The sequence below is a fragment of the Drosophila innubila genome, unplaced genomic scaffold (genome assembly GCF_004354385.1).
Source record: "Drosophila innubila isolate TH190305 unplaced genomic scaffold, UK_Dinn_1.0 19_U_U, whole genome shotgun sequence".
Classification (NCBI taxonomy): Eukaryota; Metazoa; Arthropoda; class Insecta; order Diptera; family Drosophilidae; genus Drosophila; species Drosophila innubila.
The window spans coordinates 1-23,165 of record NW_022995517.1 but is presented as its reverse complement, the minus strand read 5'-3'; the positions used below and the strand labels follow the sequence as shown (position 1 = coordinate 23,165).

The following is a 23,165-nucleotide window of genomic DNA, read 5'->3' as shown; positions in this document are numbered from 1 at the left end:
TATACCCTTTAATTTATTTTTTAAGTAAAAGGTATAACTAGCTTGTTTTGCACAAACTTATTACACCCTTTCAGCTTTTGTGTACCGGGTATAACTAGTCCCCTATGGAGCGAGCGCATGCAAATTGCAAGCGGTAAACAGAATGGCCAAGATAAGCAAACCATACAACTGTACAGTGCCTGTTGGCAATGCTCGTACACTCACCGGCGTGGAATAGGGATGGGCTGTAAGGCGTATGCCATCCGCCTCGAGATGTCGCTTCATGACCGCCTCCAGCTCCTTCATCGTAACGGGCGTATCACAATCCGAGGCAAGAATCTCGTTGCTGCTGCTAATCGCCTTCGGATCATTGATGAGCACATAGACAATGGCGGCTCCCTTCTCCCGCAGCGTACGCACGCTCTTCAGCAGCTTACCACGATGCGAGGGATTGTCCACGCCAATGGCATCCAGATCGATTTCGCCAATTTGCTTGCAAATCTCGAGCTCATCGTAGCCATTCTCGAGGAAGCTCTCGCCATACTGGGCCAGGCCAATGGTACGCAGCCACTCGCAAACGATGTTGTGGTGCGGCATGTTCGCGTATCACGTGGCGGCTGAGGGTGCTGCCACATCCAGCGGTGCGAATGATACCTTTGAAATCGCGGCCTCGAGCTGCTGCTCGTGATGCTGGTGCTGCCACCCGCCAGTGGCTCCAAGTGGTTGCTGCTGCTGGCGGCGCTGCTGCTGCTGCTGGCCGTTGCCTTCATAGCAACAACTGGACTGTAGAGACGGCGAAAGATAGTCACATGGAAGAAGAGAGCAAGAAAAAAGAGGGCGAGAGAAATGAGAAACAGAGTTTAGTCATAAAGTGAAAGCAAACTTATGCTTTAAGTGTGCGTGCAATGGTGCGTATGCTTAATCACAAGAACGGTCGCAAATGATAACCAATTGACTTTAGGTCTATTTTCTCATAATTAATTATTTAATTATAATTCGTTCAATTTTAAATGACTGATTTTTTAAATATTATTTTTCAGTTATTTAACTCAAACCTTCTTAAGTACAGTTGAAAAAATGAACCTACAAATGTTAAAGTAGTATGCATTTTTTTTTTTCCAATTTACAAGAAAAACTTTTATTACATTTATTAAAATTGTTACTGCAGTTTTGCTATATAGATAGTATATAAACCCGATTTTCTCTACATGTTCCACTGAAATAGAGCATTTTGGAAATTGTAAGCCCAAAAAGTCGAAAGTCTTAATTTAATTCTGCAATTTGTACTTAATGCATTAAAATTTTAATTGTAATTAAATAAGTTCTACATTAGCAGCCTCTATTGTATTATTATCTCTACATGTTCCATTGAAATAGAGCATTTTGAAAATTGTAAGCCCAAAATGTCGAAAGTCTTAAATAGTTTTAATAATTCTGCGCAATTTCAACTGATTGATATTGTTAAATTTGACATTAATTTCTCAAAATTTAACGTCAAAATATTTTTCAGTTATTTAACTCAAACATTCTTAAGTACAGTTGAAAAAAATAAACCTACAAATGTTAAATATGCATTTTTTTTTTGTGTTCTATATATTTTTCGTTTTACAAGAAAAACTTTTATTACATTTATTAAAATTGTTACTGCAGCTTTGCTATATACATAGTATATAAACCTGATTTTCTTTACATGTTCCATTGAAATAGAGCATTTTGAAAATTTTAAGCCTAAAAAATCGAAAGTCTTAATTTAGTTCTGCAATTTGTACTTAATGCATTAAAATTTAAATTGTAATTAAATAAGTTCTACATTTGCAGCCTCTATTGTATTATTATCTTTACATGTTCCATTGAAATAGAGCATTTTGAAAATTGTAAGCCTAAAAAGTCGAAAGTCTTAAATAGTTTTAATAATCCCTGCAATTTCAGCTGATTGATATTGTTAAAATTGACAATAATTTCTCAAAATTTAACGTCAAAATATTTTTCAGCTATTTAACTTAAACCATCTTAGCTACAGTTGATAAAATGAACCTACAAATTTTTAAATAGTAAATATGCGTTTTGTTTTTGAGTGTTCTATATCTATTTCAATTTACAAAAAAAGCTTTTATTACATTTATTAAAATTTTTACTGCAGTTTTGCTATATAAATAGTATATAAACCCGATTTTCTCTACATGTTCCATTGAAATAGAGCCTAAATTGAAGCCGAATTTACGTCTGCAAGTTATACTTCATGCATTAAAATATAAATTGTTATTAAATAAGTTCTACATTATCAGCCTCTATTGTATTTCTTGTCACTTCCTGCAAACACAAAAATCTGCAATATTTTGACAAGTCGTCTAGTCAAGAGCAGGGCAAGTCAGAGGACGGGGCGGGTATATCAATTTGTGTTAATAGCCGTCATTGTTCACTCACGACTGTCGGGCCTATAAGCACTTAATGATAATGCCCGGTCATGTACACGGGCCACTAAAACACTTGAATATGTTTAGCCCCGGAAGCCACTTGCATATGAATAAGCCACTTAAAATGACAGATGGACTATGGGCCAAGACACACTGAGAGATACACATATTGAGACAATCAGAGGCAGCAACCCCCGTTAGGCTTGTCTTCGACAAAAGACAAAAGAAAGTCGTCTAACTATTTATACTGCTCACAGACAGATTCTGTGTGCTCAGTTGTGTGTCTGAAAAATATTTTGCTTGTCGAAAAATGAAATGCAAATGGCTGCCTGCCACTGGAAATATATCTGCTGCCATTTCCTTAACACATTCGTCTGGCTTTTAGAGCAGGTGGCCACTCGTGCGACAGACATTCGTGCCTGGAACCCAACTCCGAATTCCATACGAATTTAAAGAAACACCCAAAAGGATCCTAATGAAAATATGTTATGTGGTTACAGTTTACGGACTCGAATTGCTGCAGCTGTCATTAAGTGGAGTGGTCAAACGACATTCTCTGTGCGTTGATTTATTAACATATACACGCACACACACACACACACAGAGACATACATATTTATAAGATATTTCATTTGTAAATAGAGTTCAAGCTGAGTTTGTCTGTCATTTGCTATTGATCAAATACATGTTTGTGGTGCCAAATACCAAAATCAACAGCATTTCATATGACATACATATTTCAAAATGGCCAAATGTTAATGAGCGGGGATGGGGAGGGGAGGTAAGCTGTTAGCAAATGAAACTGCAGACTAATAAATTATATTGATTTTAAGGCAACAGTCTGCATACAAATATGCAGAGCATTGATAAATATTTCCAACATGAAAACATAATATCATGTATTCATTTTGATGCATTCACTACTGAGTATTTCGGTCTGAAGATAACGTAGATTATTTGGCATTTAAAGAAAGAAAATTTGATTGAAACTATGTATGTAACTAATACATCAAAGCTAGAAGAGATAATTAAGCATATTACTTGGTTTGCAAAACTATTAAGATAACAACTCAGTCCCTGATGTAAAACGAGTCAGATTCTCATAGAAAATTTGTGAATCTCAAAATAATATTTAAAATAAAAATTTAACTGAAACATATACATAAATATTTTGGTTTTAAAAGCCGCTTTAAGAAATTACTTTAAGTTTCTCTTTACACTAATTAGAAGTTTGTGGAATTGAAATTTACTGAAGATTCTAGTTAAAACTAAAAGATTAAAATTGTTTTATGACTTGAGGAAATTTCTACTATAGTTATTGTCTTAGTTGCTGCGTATATTGTTAAGATATTCCGTAGAGTTAGCTAAGTTTCATTAACGCCAGAATTTCATTAGTAGTTGCTCATATTCAAAGTTGATTTCTTGTATGTAGTTTCGAAAAGCTAACAACTTGTCCACTTACGCATGCATATGCTCCGTTTCCTCTCCCAACAACTGCGCCACTGTTTATATTTGCCACAGTTGCAACTACACACACACACACACACACATACATATGCCGACATATTTTCCCTTGAACTTTTCTCGCATTGTTAGCATAATAAACACGTAATAAAATGCAAAAGCAAAATCAGTAAAGTCAATTTTGGCAGAAGATGTTTTGTGCACAAGGCAAAGTTGATTTTCCAAGACAGTTAATGAATCTCCAAACTGCACAGATAGCATACATAGATAAGCACACACACACATACACACAGACACACAGACACATATGCGATCAGCTGCAACTAAGAAATGCATAAAATCTCTGGTGAATTCAGGCGGTCAGTGTAATTACTTGCATGACTGTAATGTCAAAATTTACATATGCCACAGCCACACTGATAAGATAAGCGTCTTAAATTTTCAATTTCATTGTTTATTAAGTGCAAAATTACTCCCTCTCTCTGTCGCACTCTTTCTCTCCATCTCTCTCTCTCTCTCTGAGTGTGTGTGTGTGTGTGTGTGTGTGTCTTGGCATGTTTATATGTCGAGCAGTTGTCAAAGGTGTTTGGCTTTCGCACGATTTCCGTTTGTAATTGCATATTGTGCAAATTTTGTTCAATTTCCTGTTTATGAGATTTCCTTAACTTTAATGCATTTGCAATTATGGCATTAATTATATACAGCGTGTGATTAGTTCCCCTAAGGCCATAAATGTGCGAAAATTGCACAAACCTGTGAATTATATTCCAATTGTCTGCTCGCAAAACTGAATTATTGACTAATTAAATTTAATGCATACATGTGAACGGACCATCGATTTTAAAATTAATATACTTGCAGATTGTTTACCACATAAAAGCAGATATATTTGACAACTATTCGATTTTAATTGGTAATATAAAACTTGCTGAAAATTAAGTTTAATCATGGAGTAGCTAAATGGATATTCTTGAAAAACTACTATATGGAATAAGCTCATTATCTCAACTACGAATATATGTATACACTTAATAAAGTCGACAGGTTCTTCTTATATTGACACAAAATCTGTACTTAATATCCCACGTCATCCGAATTTCTAAACGAAAAGTTGTAAAATAATCAGAGATTCTAAAATTATTTTAAAAAAATTTAATTTATGCACAAATGTAATCACATTATAAGCTTTAATACATTTTTTTATACACTCGTTCTCTAATGTTTATCCAGTGTCAATTTTTTATGCAAAGCAACCTAAGTAATTAATTTTAATATGAAAGTCAAACATGCTCTCTAACAATTGTCATATAATTTGCCGTCTAGACAGTGGAAATTTAGTATTTTCAATTAACTGCAACGACAACTGCTGCTGCTGGATCCGCCCACCTCCAGAAAACAACAATGCACACAAAAGGCGCACAATGCAGCAACAGGATCTGCAACTGGAGTTGGAGTTGGAGTTGGAACTGGAGTTGGAGCCTAGAAATGGAGCTAGAGCTGAAGCTGGAGCTGATGTTGGGAGTTGAATTGAAACTGATTTTCCTCGCTGCGCCATGTTGACAAAGCATGTGGCGAGCAGGAAAAAAAACTGAACAAATGCAGGACTTGAAAGTGGTAGACTAGAAGATACCCTTTATCTCACTTTATTTAATCTGTGTATGACTTTATATATTAAAATATGTCTTCTACATAATTACACTGTAGAAATAACAGAGGAGAAACGAAAATATGATATTCGTCTCTTTTTTCTGGAAAACCTGAATGAAAACTATAGATCTGAATCAGAGGTGAAAGCTAGCTCAATTTACTAACTAAACGCAAATAGTAATGTTTTGCATATTGTCCTCACAATGTCGCCAAAACAAACAACAACAACACACATCAAATGTGCTGTTTCGAGTCGAGGCGCTGAACACAGTAATAGCTCGCAACAATTTTAAAACAAAAATTGTTGATGTTGTAGAGTTCACCTGCAGAACTAAGTTACCCATTCCTGATCTAGTTTAAAACAGTGGGCTAGTAGATACCCTATAGTCATTTTTGAAAAAAAATACACTTGGTTCTACTGTTTCAATATAAATATTAAACCTTTAAGCATCTTTGATACTAACCAGAGACCGTAAATAATGATTTTTTTCACTCGATAATCATTATTTTTTAATAGTCAAAAATAATCATTTTTTTTCGCTCAAAATAAAACATAACAATAGTCTAGGATTACATATTCTAGATCTATGATTCAATACCTTTCATATGATACATCACATGTCGAAAAGTTTAACACAGAAGACATAATCTATTGTTGAGTTTTATTATGAGCGAAAAAAATAAATGTCATTTATAATCATTGTTTTTGAGTTTTATTTTCTTGATCAAAAATAATGATATCTTTGAAGAAAATCGTAAGAATCATTATATAATCATTAAAGCGTGATTTTTAAAATAAAACTTATAATGATTACGGTCCCTGATATTAACGGTTCAGAGAAATTGACTAATAATACTAACAATAATACACTGTAGCCAGTTGCTACTTAAAATGTCCATATTGATTGTGATCGATGAAACTTAAGATGTAGCATAGCCATTTGTTGATTCGCATGATAACAGGGTATGCAACTGAAAAGCAGGCAGAATGCAACGACGACTGGAACGCACTTGCAGACGGAGCTGCATGTTAACAGGCGCACAGCAACAAAATTGCAAGCAGACACTGCGGCTGCTGGGAGCTGGCACTTGCAACTTGCAACTTGCAACAGCTGGCTGTGGCAGGGTTACCCGCCTTTAAAGTTGCCGTTCCCGTTGTCGTTGTCGTTGTGTGCGTCAATGTCAGTGCACCTGACGCTACACTTGGCACTTGGTACACGGCACTCAGCACTCAGTCAGACACACACTCACGCACACACTCGCACACACACACAGGAGCATTGCAGCCTCTGACAGGCTACGCACTTGCGGTCGCCCTGGAAAGGGAGAAACCTCACAAGAGCACAAAGTTGGAGTACCATCTTTCTTATACGAGGGCGGCTTAACAAGCGTGTGATGTTAACGGATTCGATTTCACTTTTTTTTCTACCCTCAGCCCCTTCCATCATACCAATGCACCTCTTTGCCTTTGTTGTTTTGCTGTTTCTTAATTGAAATTGCATTTGCTGCGTTTGTTTGCACATAATTACAACTTGAGGATTTTAACAGAACACAGAGAACATAAACAGAACACAAAACCAGGACTCGTTTGCCGCTTGTTATGCAAATTTAAGACGGGCTGTCAAGGACCGACATTTTTGCGGTTTCCGTTCCCTCATAATATTTATATATGAATATCTTTTTCTTGTTTTGCAATACTCTTTCGTGTGGTTTGAAAGAAGACTTTTCGAATGCAATGTCTGCAAAAAATTGTGCATTCACTTTTCGAGTAACTATTCAAAGATATACCAATGCTGTGGGCTTAAATAAAAGCTAACGTATTCTTAAGCAAAATTTATTAACTAGTTTAACATCTCAATGAATAGCAGAGTTTCACATAATATTTTCATGATTCTTAGTAAAAGAACTTCCTATAGTGCACTTGACTTTGCGCTATCCCATTTTGTGCCTTATTCTTGAACGTTTCAATTTTTATTAGACTGTTATAAAATTAATTGACACTAGCTTTAATTAGTTTTTAAAACATACAATAAAAATTTGAATTAAAAGCTTTTCAAAGCGTTTTACCTCAGCTTAAACAAACTCAATTATAATATGGATTTATAACAATTTTAAAACTATATTAAACAGTATTAAATTATTTTTATTTAAGCTAAATTAAGCAATAAGCCTTAATAAAATATACAATTTCAATATGTTAATTTAATAAATTCAAGATTCAATTCAATAAGCCACAACAACCTCAATTTAGATACTTACAGTTTGTGTTAAGAGATAATTGGCTGAATTAACTTAGTTCCGCTTGCAGCTGTTGCAATGCTAAATTGTTGGCGTGCCACTTAATCCTTGCGGCAGTTAGCAGCAGCTTTTGTTCAACTTGTTGTGGTTAACGAAATAAGCAAATGTTTCAACACTAAATGTGAATGTCTTCATGAGGCTTATGACGTCCATTTAGACATATTCAGGGACCACTTGTTGTTTTAATTGCTGTCCAAAATGTCAAGCTGTAGACTAAACATGCCACATGCCACACGCAATAGGCAATGATAGTCCTGGCACAATTATGCAATTTAGCTTCGTGTAAACGTAGACAACTCAATAAATGACGGTCGAAAAAAATGGCGCGAAAATGCCGCGAAAATGGCGAAACAGCGGCGGAAATCGGTGGCGCCACGAAATGGCGCACAAAACACGCAATCGTCGAGACTTGAACGTTGATTGCCCAGCGAATTTCAAACGAATTGGAAACCGTAATCAAAATCCAAAATCGAAAAATGAAAATGGAAAATGGAAAATGGTAAATTGAAAACAAACCGAAACTAAAACTCGTGAGTTGTTCGCGCGCGCAGCAGCAACAGCAGTAAAAATGAACGCAACCAAAGTATGCAAAGCACGCGAACGTACTGGCAGCTGGCAACGGGCAACATGCAACTTATGCTGCATGTGCGGCAGCAACGATTTGTAGAGAGCTCGGCAAAACCTTATCGAGCCAGGAAGGCCGCCGTTAACGTAACGTTAGCTCTGGCGTTAACGTTAACGTTAACGTCGCCGTCAGCGCCTCCGCAACGCCAATGCAACGGCGGCAACGACGGCAACGACCGTGCGGCGGAGCAGAAGCTTGCAAACGTTGCAAGTGTTTGTTGTAAGCGATACCCAAGCAGACCCAAGACCAGACATAGGCCGCGAGGAGCAGCAGCAACGACGCAGTTGGGGAGGTTTACTTTTTCCTCGTTTTTTTTTTTGTATGCCGAGGCAGCCACCACCACCGCAGTGGCAGAGGCAGTGGCAGCCGTGGCATGTCTAAGTGCAGAAAGTAGGTGAGGCAAACAGGCAGCTTGCCACATGCGGCAAAGCGAGACAAGCGACTGTCGAGGGTGTTTACCTCGGCTTAGACCAGACGCTGACGCTCTGTCTGGCAATCTGGCTGTCTGGCTGTCTGTCCGTCTGACTGCAGCGTAGGCTCGACACAAAACATGAATGAGCTGTGAAGCAAATGAAGTGCTTCAGCTGACGAGCCGCCTACTGCAACCCGCAGCGTATTTAAATATAGAAAAAAAGTGGAAAAGAAAAAAGAAATATACAAAAAAAAAATAAATAAAAAAAAAACGTGGCGTAAAATGCAACGCATGCAGCGACAATGACGACATCGTCTGCAACATTTGCAGTAGCAGCGACGCTGACGGCAGCGTAGAAGTCGACGTCGACGTCGACGTTGAGACAACGCGCAGCAGACGGAGACTCACAGGCTCCCAGGCGGCTATCATGTCACCGCCGCCGTCCTCATTTGTCTGATCTTCTTCTTCTGCAGTTTTTTTGTATTTTATTTTATTTTTTTTAATTTTCTTTTGTTGATTTTTTTTGTATTTTGCTACTGTTGTTGTGGCAGACAGAGAGACAGACAGACAGACAGACAGAAAATGTGACGAGAGGCTGGCAGCTTAGTTTGGACTACGCCTGGGCATATTTTGTGCCACATCATCATCTCGACTGACGCTGATGGCGACACATGCAGTGACTGCAAATAAACGTCAGAGGTCCGTCCGCATTCAGCAGCAGCAGCAGCATCAGTTGTTATTGTTGTTGTTGTTGTTGTTGTTGACTGCAGCTTGTTGCTGCTGCTGCTGCTGCTGCTCTTGATATTGTTGCAATAATCAGCATTTCGTTGTGACTGCGCCGCCAGTGGAGCCTTCCGGCAGCATACCGTTAAGACAGCGGGTGTTTGCTGATGCTACCTTCATTATAAATCCACAAATTTATAGGGTCTCACTTGACGGATTTAACTGTGAGAAAATATTATTAAAATACCAACATGCATAATTATTATTAAATTTAAAGGCAACTAGTTAACTTATAACACTTAACGATTTAGTTAACCAAATTTAAAAAACATTTGTTTTATATTTCATTAGGATATTGACTAAATGTATTTTATCATAACACAAAATTAATTTTAAAAAATTGTTTAATTATAAATTAGAGATAGGTATTATAAAACGCAAATAAATAAAATTATTTTAAACAGTATAACCGATCATGATTTTCAAAAATTAAACATAAATTATAATGTAATATTCATAAATATAAGTAAAGATTTCACTAAAAAACTGAATTAAAATTTTAAATGAAAATACTTCAACATTATTTATTTTAAAATATTTAGAATTAATAAAAATTAAATCAAAAAAGAGGCAAAATATTTAATAAATTATAGAAATGTTTTATATTTATATTTAAACAATCTTAAATTATTTGATTTTTTAATTAAATATGTTTTACAAACTTATTAGCAATCCTGTTAAAATAAGAAATAAATACAATAATTTTGTAGCAAAATTTAATTTGTTATTAGCGAAACTTCACCTAATTAACTAAATATTCATTCTCTTTATTCAATACAAAAAAATAAAATATTAGCTATTTTAAGCTCTTTATTTGTATTTTTAAAAGTATTATATTTAATAAAAAAGCACCCTGTACAAATGCAGACAGCATTGCTTATGTACCATATATTGTTTAGTGCATGTGACCGAAAATAAAAAGCAAAAAATTAATCAAAAGCAAATGACACAACAAAAGTCAAAGTGGATGAGTCCGAGTGCACGACGAAAGCTCAGCGAACCGAAAACATTGCATATTTAAAGGCGCCATGGCAGACAGATGGACACACATACACTCAGATGTGTACACATATGCATATATGTATGTATGTATATTTGTGGATAGACGAAACGTAGCACAATTGAGACAGAAGAGGGACACACACACAGATACACACACACAGATGCATTTGGGCTGCGTTGACAAAGCTGTTTGCGTGGCAATTGGAGCACAAGCAAATTATAGTACGAACATCAGAGTGAGTGTGTGTGTGTATGTGTATGAGTGTGAGTGTGATGTGCTGGAGCTTTTATCGGACTTGTTTTGATAGTTGACTCGATTCTAAGCCTATTAAAGCGCTTGAGTCGCTCAACAATTGAGCGGCTTAGCACTGAGCAGGTTTCCAAGCCCCGTAAATGATAGGCCCCAACAAAGTTAAGCTCTCTCTCTCTCTCTCTGGGCTCTAACTTTGTCTCGGGCTCAACGTTTGCTGCTGTTAATAATTAAGCCAGCGACGCGCTCGTTAGGTACATCCTTTTACCTATCCTGCTACCTCTGTCTCCCTTTGTCTCTCTCCCTTACTCTCTCTGTCTACACTGATAAAAAAAAGTGTTCTAAAATCAAGATTTTGATCTCAAAACTAAAAATTTTGGTCAAAAAAATGCGTTGAGAACTTAAAATTCATAGATTTAGAAAACACATCTTGCTTTTGAGAACATTTTAAGTAAGACCAAGTTTTATTTTAGGAACAAGTGTTCTTAAAATTAAAATCAAAAATTATAAAAATTCAAAATGAGTTTTCGAATTCATACTTTTTTTTTAAATTTTTAACTTTTATACATATTTTATTCTGTCTTGGTAATTTTATAAATGTTTTTCTAAATTGTTACGAGTGGGATTCACAACTGAAGCGGTTTCTCTAACCAGAGCGCCACGAAATTATTAAATTATAAGAAATTATTAAATTAAAAAAATTAAAAATTAAATTAAACTTAAAATTAAAAAAGATTCTTAATATAAGTAATATGGTCTTAAAATGTTCTTATTTTAATATCAACATTTTAAGATGAATGTTCTTGATTTGAGAAGTTGGTCTTTTTTCAGTGTACATATATCTGCATCTCTTTCCAGCGCTTAGCTCTTCACTCTGCCCGTCGCGTCGGCAATTTTCTCAAGCCGCACTTAAATGGCTTCCTGTGCGGGTGCAAACAAAGCTGCCTGCCAGCCAGCCACACACATGTGTCTTGATGTGTTGGTGTGTGGGTGTGTGTGTATGTGTGTATGTGTGTATGTGTGTATTTGTCTCCGACAGCAACAAAAAAAAAATATGGCAGCAGCAACAAAAAATCTCTGACGCTGCTGCAAGTCGAGGTGGCGTCGCCTGGTGGTTGAATTTGTTCCTCTTCTTCTTCTACTTCTGCTCCTTGTTTTTCTACTTCTGGCAACGCGCTGCAAATGGAAAAAGAGTTGCAATTTACTGTTGTTTTCTCTATACTTTTGCTGTTGTTGTTGTTGTTGTTGTTGTTGTTGTTGAGCGCAACACATGCGCCATTATGCAATTGATTTTCTTGCTTTTTTTGCCATACTACATTTTGCATTGTTGTAGGAAGCTGCTTAAAGCTTTGGTTATTTCTTTTTTGGATTACGAGCTCAGCCAACATGGGGGCCAAGGGTCATTCAACTTGCGGCTGACTAATTTGCCAGTCAGCCAGGCCAGTTACACCGGCAGGTGTGCCTAATTAGGCGCCGCAACTAAAGCAAAAGGTGCTGAAAAGCCAGGAATTGAGAACACTGAAAGGTGTCTAAAGTGACGCTTCATGTGGAAAATGGCAAAAGCAAACTCGGCCTCCTGTTCAACTGTCTAACTGTCTGCTTGCTGAAAAGATAACCAACACACACACAAACACACACACACGTATACACACAGTCTGACTGCAACTGCAACTGCAGTTTCTATAGGCATCACGTGCGCTATCTCATCTGATGTTGCATACAACGCGCAACGCGGCTTTTAACCCTGAATGCAATTCATGAATGCAGCAGGAGGCAGGCAACATTGCAGACAACGCATAGACATAGCCGTATCCCCTCTCTCTCTCTCTCTCTCTTTCTCTCTGTCCCTTGCCTTGGGCTCTAACACCCTGCCAAGTCAAGACAGTCAGATTGCGTATACGCAGCATTGGCCACTTGCATTATTAAGCGCTACTCGAGCGCTGTGATAAGCTGCCGCGAATGCGAATCTGAGTCTGAGTGTGTATGTGAGTGTGCGAGTGTGTGTGCCTTGCATATTCATTGTGAATGTCAAGTGTTGGCAGTTGCTTGCCAAGAAGACGCTTTGTTAGCCGCCTCGCACAACGACAACGTCAACGTCACTGACAACAACAACAACAACGCATATGCACGTGCTCGAATCCGGATCCGGTAACATTGCGTTTGTGTCTGTGTCAGTGGCATTCAAGTGCATTTTACATGCCTTCCCTCTGTGATTGATGTTTGCATATTGCGTAGCCCTCTCCAATGCGTAGACGATCTAATGTCTGCCAGGCACTTGAAATGTTGGCTAACAACAAGAAGAAAGTCTCTGTCAGCTACTCAAATGAAAGCAGCCCAGCTTATTGTGATCTATAAACAATGAGTTATTGCTACAATAACGACAAAATGCTTGTCATCTAGATGTACATACACTTAAAGTGTGCTAATTCAGTTTTAAGCTTCACAGGGTTGGAGTTAATGATAATATAATAATATAATATAATATTAATATTTTGAAGCAGCAATTTCACATAAAGCTTATGCTGTAAACTGCAAAACCCAAAACGATTAATCATTATAAATTATTTAATTTGTTGAAACATTAGCTTACAAATGCTTACTCAATTAGTTATTAATTTATAATACAAAATCAAACACATTTTATCTGTAATATTTTATCCGAATTTATTTTATTTATTTATTTTTTTATTTATCCGTTATCAGTTTTAAACTATAAGTTAATACAAATTAAATAAAATTATTCATCCATCTGGTTTCAACAAGAAAACAAAAGCTGGCATTGAAATCATTTAATTTACATATCTATGAAATTCCCAAGATCATTTGTTTTTCATTATGTTATCATTTTTTTCACGATTAAACTGAAAATAAGCTGCAATATCTTTTAAATGGCCGTATAAAAGCTATAAAATGAAATAAATGCATAGTTCGATTTGGAAATCAAATTCAAAATAGCATAATTATAGACGTATAAATTTAATGATGTATCCAGTTTTATGTGTGCATTAAAATTTGACTCGAACATCACATTAATCAAATGAGCTGCCACACCTGCATTTAAATCGCATTTGTAAACATATCTTACCAATTTACAATGCAAATCCAGTTAGCAGACCTTAATCAAAACCAAAACTTAAAAAAATAAACAAAAAATGTCCACCAAAAAAAAAGCAACAATTAATGCAAATTTATTTACACTCGTAGGCCAAAAAACAACAACAAAAGTGTGGAACATTAATGCCAAACGGAATCACACTTTTACTTTTTTATGGGCAAAACATAAGTCAATTCAACAGAAATGTACAACATCAAATTGAAGTGGCCAAGAGCAAAGTGAGGAAAGATGAATTTTGTGGCGAAAACAAGCAGAAATCATTTTCACGGCCCTCTCGAAATTATGTGAAGATGCGGAGATATGCGTCTAAAGGTAAAACCAAATGAAGCGAAGCGAAGCCAAAGTCGGCTCTTAACTATGACAAAATGGTACGTGAGTGATAGCCAAAATATGCCACGAGCAAACGAACGTTGAAGCAGCATGCGAAGCAACAAAATATATAAACAAAGCGTTAAGAAAACATACACAAAAAAAAATAACAATAATAATAAAATAAAACAAAAAAAAGAAATTATGAAATTTCTCGCTGTTACAACAAATGAAGCCGAGCAGCTAACAAAACAATAACAACAACAACAACACTTACAAATCAAATCAACAGTTAAACGAGAAACAAGTTTCCGGCGATCGCTGCCTTTGTCGCTGCTCAAATGACGCTTCTCTGGAAGTCCAACCCAATGATCTCGACGGCCTTAGTCTCAATCATTTGCCAGCCAGCGGAGCGTGAACATCGTCAACGAAATATCTTAAAACTCGACACATTAATTTGATATTTAGTTGTTTTTGTTGACCATCATGTTGCTTCTGGTCTGTACGGTAAGTTGTGCCTTTTGTTTGAGCCCTCAACAAATTGTTTATTAATTTACTACCTCAATTAGCTGACTTTGTTGAGCTGCGGGCTGGCACAAGAATATCATTATCCACGCCCGCATATACCATTCCACCTGTCGCCGCAGCCACAGCAAGCTGTACAGGAGCCAGCGAGGAGGTTTATTGTGCAAACATTGGGACCACATGGACGCACCTACGAGTTGCAAGCGCACAAAGCGCCAGCGATTTATGGCACATCAAACGGTCAATGTGCCACCACAACAACAGCAACTTTATGTGCAACAAGCTGTGCAACAATTGCATTCGTCGGCCTTTAAAATCCGCTGCTGGTCAACACCAATTACCCACAAATGCCAGTTAGTCTGACCGCACCACTGCCACAACCAGCACCGCCCATCAGCTACTACGCACAGGCACAGGGACAGGGACAGATTCAGGTGCAGGCACAGGCACAGGTACAAAGTCAGGGACAGACTCAGAGCCATGTTCAACAGTCAGCTGATAGCTACTACAATGCACCGCAGGCTGACAGTCGCCACCGCAACTCATGTGCAGCCAGCGACCCACTATGGTCCACCTCAGTTGCAGTTGCAACCACAGCAGAAGCAACCACATAACAGCAATCCACAGCCTTATGCCATTGTCACATTGCCAACTGGACAACGTGTACAGGATGCAGGTCATGGCTCTGGGCCGTCGCCAATGGCCAGTGGGAATTTCAATCAACCACCTCGTTTGGGTGACTATAGCGCCCAATCGCAAAGTGCCACATTGGACACGTACAACTACAAGCAATCGTTGCCCGGCGATGCAAGAAGCTATCAACGCTTTGTAACCAAATGTCAGCCGAATGGACAATGTCAACAGCTAACTCTCAATCCCGGACAGATTGATGGCGATCATCAGCAACTGTTGCAAGCGGCACGTGCGCAAACGCAGCCTGCGGCAAGTGGTTGCAAGAAGAATAGTGTGTATGTGCCACCAGGTGCACAACAGAATGATAAGGGACAACTGCGACCACGTGGCAGACGCACTTATCCTCATGTCCAAGAACAGCTGGTCAAGTATCCCTATAATTAACATTGACTAAGCTAAAATATAAAACTGATCGAATTTAATAGTACCTGTGAGTTCTTGTTACAGTATGAAATATAATTAAAATCTTTATGTTTTAATATAATTCCTATTTTGTCAAAGTTCATTTATGGACTTTAATTCGTATTGAATAAATACATATATTATTTATTGTTTTATAATTTAGCACACTACTCACTTGACTCACGCATAGCCTATAATTAATGAGCAGTAAACCACTGAGAAACAGTTATAATTGCATTACTTTCCCAGCCTAGAAGTATGCAAGAGCTTTTTTTTGTCTCACAACATTTACTTTGCAGCAATGTTGCCAAGCATAGTAACAACATTTGTTGGGCAACATACACAAATATATTTATTGCTCAACTTGTTATATTCAAATGATAACACATCTTCTTTAAATTAGAAAATAAGTCATGTTACTTAACTTTTATTTAAAAATCAAAATATCTACTATTCAGTAACTTTTGTGTAAACATAAAGAAAATTCATAAATCATATTACGTTAGTGCTTTATTTTAATAATAAAAGTTAGTATTTTTTAACTTTCTTATAAAAATAAAGAATATACAAAACTCACATTTCGTAAGTTTTTTTTATTATTGAAATTTAGCGTTATTCTGCGACTTTTGCTTAAAAATAAAAAAAATTAATAGTATTATTTTGTTACTTTAATATTATTGTATCCTTTATCTTTTTTTTAAATTTATATTATCATCCGATAACGGTTAAACTACTTTCTTTTTCAGTATAAACTGAGAATTCTGGCACCTAATAATTGCTTTCAACTCGCATAACAAAATTCGCCAGCTAATTGGTAAATATCTCAAATCAGTTCAGGTTTTATTTACTTCAATTCTGGCTTAGTCATTTGCTTAGAATTGAAGTGCCAATTGGGAGATGCCAAGAAATAGCTTCAGCCTTACCAAACAGATAAACACGTTCTAAGCCATGACGTCAAATGTGTAAAATGCCAACAACTGCTTTGGCCGGGCTTAAACTGACAGCTGGTCATAAGTCGGAATGTCTGTGGTTGTCCATCGCTAATGTGTCGCGTTGGAGGCGAGGTGGCATTACAAGGTGTCAACGTACAAGGGTCATGATTATGATGCAGCTTCCGCTGCTGTTGCTGTCGCACTTGACAGCTCGCTTCCTCTCTTGAGATGCGACTGACTGTCAATGCGGAAGTGTCAAGTGAGCAGCGAAGTACCTTTAAAATTATTGGAGACAGCGGAATGCGACTTAACGAACAGATTTTAAATAATGCTATGAAATTTCAAAATTCCAATCTCCAAATTTGTTTTGTTTTGTTTTGTTTGTCGCTCAGACAGAATCTTGTTGTTAATTAAATTCAGCGAGCGGCAGACTAAATGCGCAATCAAACAAATTGGCTAACTAACAAATACTAAGATGAGCTAAAAAAAAAAAAGAAGAGTTGGAAGAGTTGGTTCTTAAAAGCTTTTAGAGTAATATGTCATAACGCCTTGCATTTTCAATAAATAAATAATTTATTTCATTACTTAACAAAAACAAGAAACAGATAAGATGAACAACAATTCCATAGTTGCTCTCAATTATACGTTTTTTTTTCTAGAAGTCGTGATTGTACTTTTGTTTTCGCCGGATTCACACCATAAAGATCATAATCAAACTGATCCCATTCCGGATATTCGGCACCTCGAGGCACTGTGCTGCCCTTCTTCAGTTTCTGCAGTGCCTTCTTCTCCCTCGTGATGTCCACAGTCGGCAATTGCTGTCGGATGCGTTGCTCCTCGGCATTGATGGGCTGTGGTCTACGGACAGGTGTGCTGGAGAGGAACTGTGACTCATCCATGCCCAGATCATTGCCCGGACTCATTTCAGCATCATAGAAACTGGCAAAGTTCTGCAGTTGCATTGACTCTGCCGGATGATGATCATAATAATCGGGCATAATTAGATTGTAATTCCCTGTTAATGCCATCGGCGGTTGTGGACTGCCTGCATAGGAGAAGATTGTTTCACTGCCGGCTGCTTTTAAATCAAACGGTCTTCTTAACGAGTTTTGACTGTAACGCGGCAGGGCCAGACTGTAGTTTATTAACAGCCCAATACAACAGCTCAACAGCAACTATAATGAAAAAATAAATAGAATTAAAAAAACGATCGATTTGTTAACTTAAACAACTCTTACCATTTTAAAGCCATTTGTTTTGATTTACACTTGAAGTTGACTTGAATTTGTTTATAATACTGTCAAAATACTCCTTTGGGAACTGCGCTTAATTCGAGCTCTTAAACACTTCTAATGTTCTGAGCGTTGTGTTCTTATATTTAAGGCGCTCATCAAGTCAAAATACAAATAAAACAATAAAAATAAAAACAAAAAAATAACATCGTGAAATCCGGTTTGCAATCTCAATTTCAACTGTGCGCTGCGTGCTTCAGTCGCTGTGACTGACAAGCGGAGTGACTGACACACGCAGCAAACGTCAGTGCAGGTCAGGCTCAAAAATGCAGCTGAATATGGAGGGAGGGAAGGAAGGAGAGAAGGAAGAAAGGAGTACGAATCGCACGTCAAATTGCATGTCAAGTTCATTGCGTTTGAGTTCAAAAAACAAAATGAAAATCAAAAGAAATGCAAATGACCATGTTTTATTTGTTGTTGTGGACTATGTGGCACACATTTTTTCAAATGATTCATTGCAATTCAATTGCATTCGCTTTTGTTTCGCTGTCTACTTGCTCGTTTATTGCAATTACTTTAATCTCTCAATATATATTTAATATTAATTACACGCTCGCTTTGTACCACTGAACTTTTGATTTGATTTAAATGCCCACACAACATATAAATACACACTCACATTCACATACTCAACAGACGCACATTCATGTTATAAATTTGTCACATCAATCAAAAGCTTTTATTTCATAATTTGTCAGTTAATTGCGGATTTTTGTTAATTTCCTGCTGGCCAGTTATTTTGTGCGCCACAATATAAACATCATTAAAGGGTGTCATTAAGCCGCATATTCATTCACTTCTAGCCTAGTTTTTTTTTTTAAACTGGCAATGATTTAATGGTTGGCAAAAGTCTACAAAAAATTTGGTCTGAGATTAAGTGTGATTTCAATTAATTAACCTAGTGAAATTCCCATCTAAGAGGAAGCAGATTTATCTCGTATTTATTTTAGACACAATAAGAGTGTTCTAGTTACTAGTATTCGACCTGAAGATACCCTGCAAGAAGACTAATAAAAATTTTAAGTGACGTTTTTTTAAACTTATCAATTTGTCTCAATCGAACTCAAGCAGTCTAAGGTACATAGAGTCATATATACCCCAGCTGGTGTCTATAATTCTTATAAGATTAGATGCCCCTAGAATATTTATATTTATATTTAAATTACACAGAAATAATTCAATAATTTTTAAATTTTAATTTGAATGTATAGTTAATGTCGGTTGATTTTAGCCTGACAATAAATAAATAAATATTCAGATCAAAAAATTAAAATAACAGGGTATTCTTCACTTATTAATCAAAAAAAAAAGAAAAAGTGGTCTCCGAGAACCAGTTAAGTCAAAGCTAAATCAGCAGTCCTAACAATTGCTATACATCATAAATTTACAGGGTATATAGGGCTTCCGAGTGCTATTACTATAATATCCCTTTCAGCCACTTTACAGAGTATGCTCGTAAATAGACTGATTCAGCCACTATTTTGAGTAAATGCAAAAGAAAGGCAACTAAATTAGAAGAATACCTCTAAAAAAACTTGTGTTAAAAAGATTCCGACTATACAGACACCATACAGCTATTTCATAATGATTATGCTTTTGATATACCCACTCTGTATTATAAATTTCACCTCATTTGTATGGATAAGTGGCTAAAATGCCCTAAGTTGACTGTCAATCAATGCCGCATATAAAATAATTTATGAGAATATTTACAACGAAACAGATTGTGGTTTTTTGGGCAAGAACAGGCATCAATAAGCTTTATGTTTTGGAAAACCCATACCAGTTGAGCCACCTTTACCTCCAATTCTCTCCCCTTTCCTCTGGCCCTGGGTTCGCCTGTTGATAACTTTATTTACATTGGGGCGACGAGCTGCCTGGCAAAAAATAATTCCAGAAGCAACGTCAAACTCTGAGGCTTATTTAGCATTGTTTTAAGCACTTACATTATTCGCGTATTTGTTGAATTTTAATTTTATTTCACTTTTTTTTTAAATTATATTTATTTGCATTCAAGTGCCTTGTTTGTGCTTCTGTCTCTGTCCCCTTCCCTGTTCCTGGCTCATGTTGGAGATCAAAGACATGTTTTTTGGAAGCAGAGTAAAAAAATATTCACAAATATTTGAGAATTGTTGGGAATTTACGTCTGAACAAAATACGCCGGACAGCAGACCAGCAACAACAACAATAAAACAAGACAAATAACAAGAATTTCACATTTGTTTTTTAGTTTTTTTTTTTTTTGTTTCTGCATTTGGCATAGACGCGTGGGATAACAAAATTTCACTTATCTATGGAGACTACTGTAGCATATTTTAAAGAGCCCCTATAACTGACTGTGTCTAAACTGGAGCTTTGTTTGCAGCTTTCAAGCGAAAACCTCAAAGCAACGTGCCTCAAAACTAAACCGCAAAATTACATCAACTTCCCAGACGCATCGACGCCCATTTGACGGGAGTTCTGGTTCCGTTCCAAAATTCCTCAACTCCCAAAACTCCCAATTGAAGTGCAACCTCAATCCAAAGGAGCGTTAACCCATCATCGTTACCCATTGTCGGCAAATGCAAATCGAATTAGATTTAATATGCAATGCAACCACAACAAACTGCTGGCAAATACAATTCTCCTCAAATTCTCCACCTTCAACTTCTAGGGGTCTCGGTTTAATTACAGACTTTGACCAAAGCCTCAACATTTGCACTTAATCATCTGCAAAATTCAACATAAAATATCAGTTCAAATTTAATATAGTATTTTTATTCATTTTTAGAGATGGTTAACTTATGATGTTATTCTATTCGGTTAAGCAGTTAAGCGGTTAAATTAAAGTCTTGAAATTACATACTCGTAGATCTTTGACCTTTATTTTTATTTATTATTTAAAGACATTTAAGAATTACGATTTCAAAATACAATTAGCTGAAAAAAAATAATTTCAAAAAAAAAAAATATTTCTCTCGGTCACGATTTCAATGCTAAGGGTCCCTTTGAAATTTTGAAAATTGAAAATTTTGTATCTCAAGTTTTCACTTTTAATCAACTCATATTATAATTAATATAAATCAACACTTTAAATTTGATTCTGAGAATTTAATTTTTGTAAAAAATCATGACAAATTGAGCAAAGTTTTGACTTGTAAAGTTGCTAAGTCAGGGTTTGACCAACTTTCATTCATAACTTTGTCAAAAGTGAATGATTTTCAAGCGGTATGTCATTTTGAACATGGTTTGGCATCCTAATTTATTTTGCATTTACATTTAATTAATTTTAAAAAAATAAAATACTCTGTTTTCATTTCAATGCAAAGGTCCCCTTTGAAATTTGGAAAATTGAAAATTTTAAATCTCAAGTTTTAACTTTTAATCAACTCCTTATATTATTATTAGTATAAAACAACACTTTAAACTTGATTTTGAGGCCTTTATTTTTTGTAAAAATCATTTGAAATCGGACAAAATTTTGGCATGTAAAGTTCCTAGGTCGAAGGTTGGACCAATTTCAAAATTCCATAACTTTATCAAACTAAACCGATTTTTAAACGGAATGTCTTTTGATCATGGTTTGGCCTCTTAATTCAATCTGCATTTAAATGTAATTTAATTCGGTAAAAAAAATGATTCCATCATAATCTTGGTTTCGACATAGGACGCTTCTTAAACGCATAGTTTCTTGGTAAAACTTTCTTATAGTAACAGTTATTAAGGACCTTAATTTATAAAATTAACATTTAAAATCTTTAACTCACTTATATTTGCCTGAAATCACGACGAAAATTATATTTAAAGAAATAAAAGAATTGTTTAAATAAATATAATGTATCTTTAACATGGTCCAGTTCAGATCTCGCTTTTCTTCTCCTTTCTACCACTTTTAATTTCATTGAGAACAATGTTGTGCCATAAGGCAAAGCGAAAACATCAGAGCTTTACACAACAATTGTTCGTTAAAATACTTAATTAATGATTGACCTGAGTATCGGGTGAGAAGTGAGTACAGGGAAGAAGAGGCAACCAAACCATTCAGAAGATATATGAACTGCTTGTGTTGTTGTTGCCATCACTGTTGCTGCTGCAGCTGAGCAATTGAACGGCATCTTCCATTGACAACCTAAAGACCTTGCAATTATTAACGCCTGCAGCAATACAATAAGAAAAAAGTGCAATTGTTACACACACGTTGCACTGCAACGAACTCATAAAATGGATCATTAGCAACGAGTTAACTACTTTGATGTTACTTTGAGCAGCTGTTGCTGCCACGCCCATTTAATTGTCATTAATTACGTATATTTTATCGATGCTTCTTACTTAATCTCTGCAGCGTGCAACGTGTTGTTGACATCAAGAAGTGCAACAACAATAAGAAACATACAAACCATTTAAGTCAAAATTAACTGCACATTTTCAACAACAACAGCTTGCAACATTTTGATTGCCAGCCTCGCTTGCAACACGCTAAGGCAGAGGAAAATGCTGCAGCCGTTAACGCCAACGTCAATTCAAATGCATAAGCGAATAAATCAAAACAAAATCAATAGCTAGCAATAATCTTGGCCAGGTCAAGAACTAATTGTAAAATGATTGCGAAAGTTAATAATTGAAATGTATAGGTGTGTGTGCATGTATGTGTGGCACGCCCCGTTGACAGCGATAAATCAGCACGTGTGATGAGTCAAAGTAATCAAACATGCCTCATTAATCACATATCCAATTACAAGTACATTATTCCACTCATATACATATGTGTGCATATGTGTGTAGAAAAGCAGCTGAAAGGGCTGTTGGAGTGGTGGGAGGTGAAAAGAGGCTGTTGGGGCGTGGTAAGGCAAGGCAAGGCAAGGCGTTCATTAGGTCGCTTTAAGGCCATGCGATTTGTCTGTTTACCCGCGCGCTAATTGTAAATGCCAATCAGGGCGTCCTTCCATTGCAGAGACAAAGCCAACCGTCGAGTTGATCGCACTGGAGACGGTGTTAGAGATGGAGATGGAGATAGAGACGGAGTTGAGTTGAGTTGAGTTGAGTG

At 36.4% G+C, this 23,165-nt stretch overlaps 3 protein-coding genes across 3 annotated transcripts; 1 reads left to right on the top strand and 2 right to left on the bottom strand.

The window, feature by feature from the left end:
• Positions 1-204: 204 nt before the first annotated feature.
• On the bottom strand, positions 205-576 carry LOC117793220 (sterile alpha motif domain-containing protein 5-like; the record flags this gene model as incomplete). Its single annotated transcript, XM_034633511.1, has 1 exon — positions 205-576. A coding segment is annotated over exon 1 (372 nt), but the record flags the coding sequence as incomplete, so codon positions are not given.
• A 14,727-nt stretch (positions 577-15,303) lies between these two features.
• On the top strand, positions 15,304-15,900 carry LOC117793219. The gene has a single exon (XM_034633510.1). It carries the CDS (start codon positions 15,304-15,306, stop codon positions 15,898-15,900), a length of 597 nt encoding a protein of 198 aa, XP_034489401.1.
• A 1,585-nt stretch (positions 15,901-17,485) lies between these two features.
• On the bottom strand, positions 17,486-18,025 carry LOC117793217 (the record flags this gene model as incomplete). Its single annotated transcript, XM_034633509.1, has 1 exon — positions 17,486-18,025. A coding segment is annotated over one exon (540 nt), but the record flags the coding sequence as incomplete, so codon positions are not given.
• Positions 18,026-23,165: the final 5,140 nt, after the last annotated feature.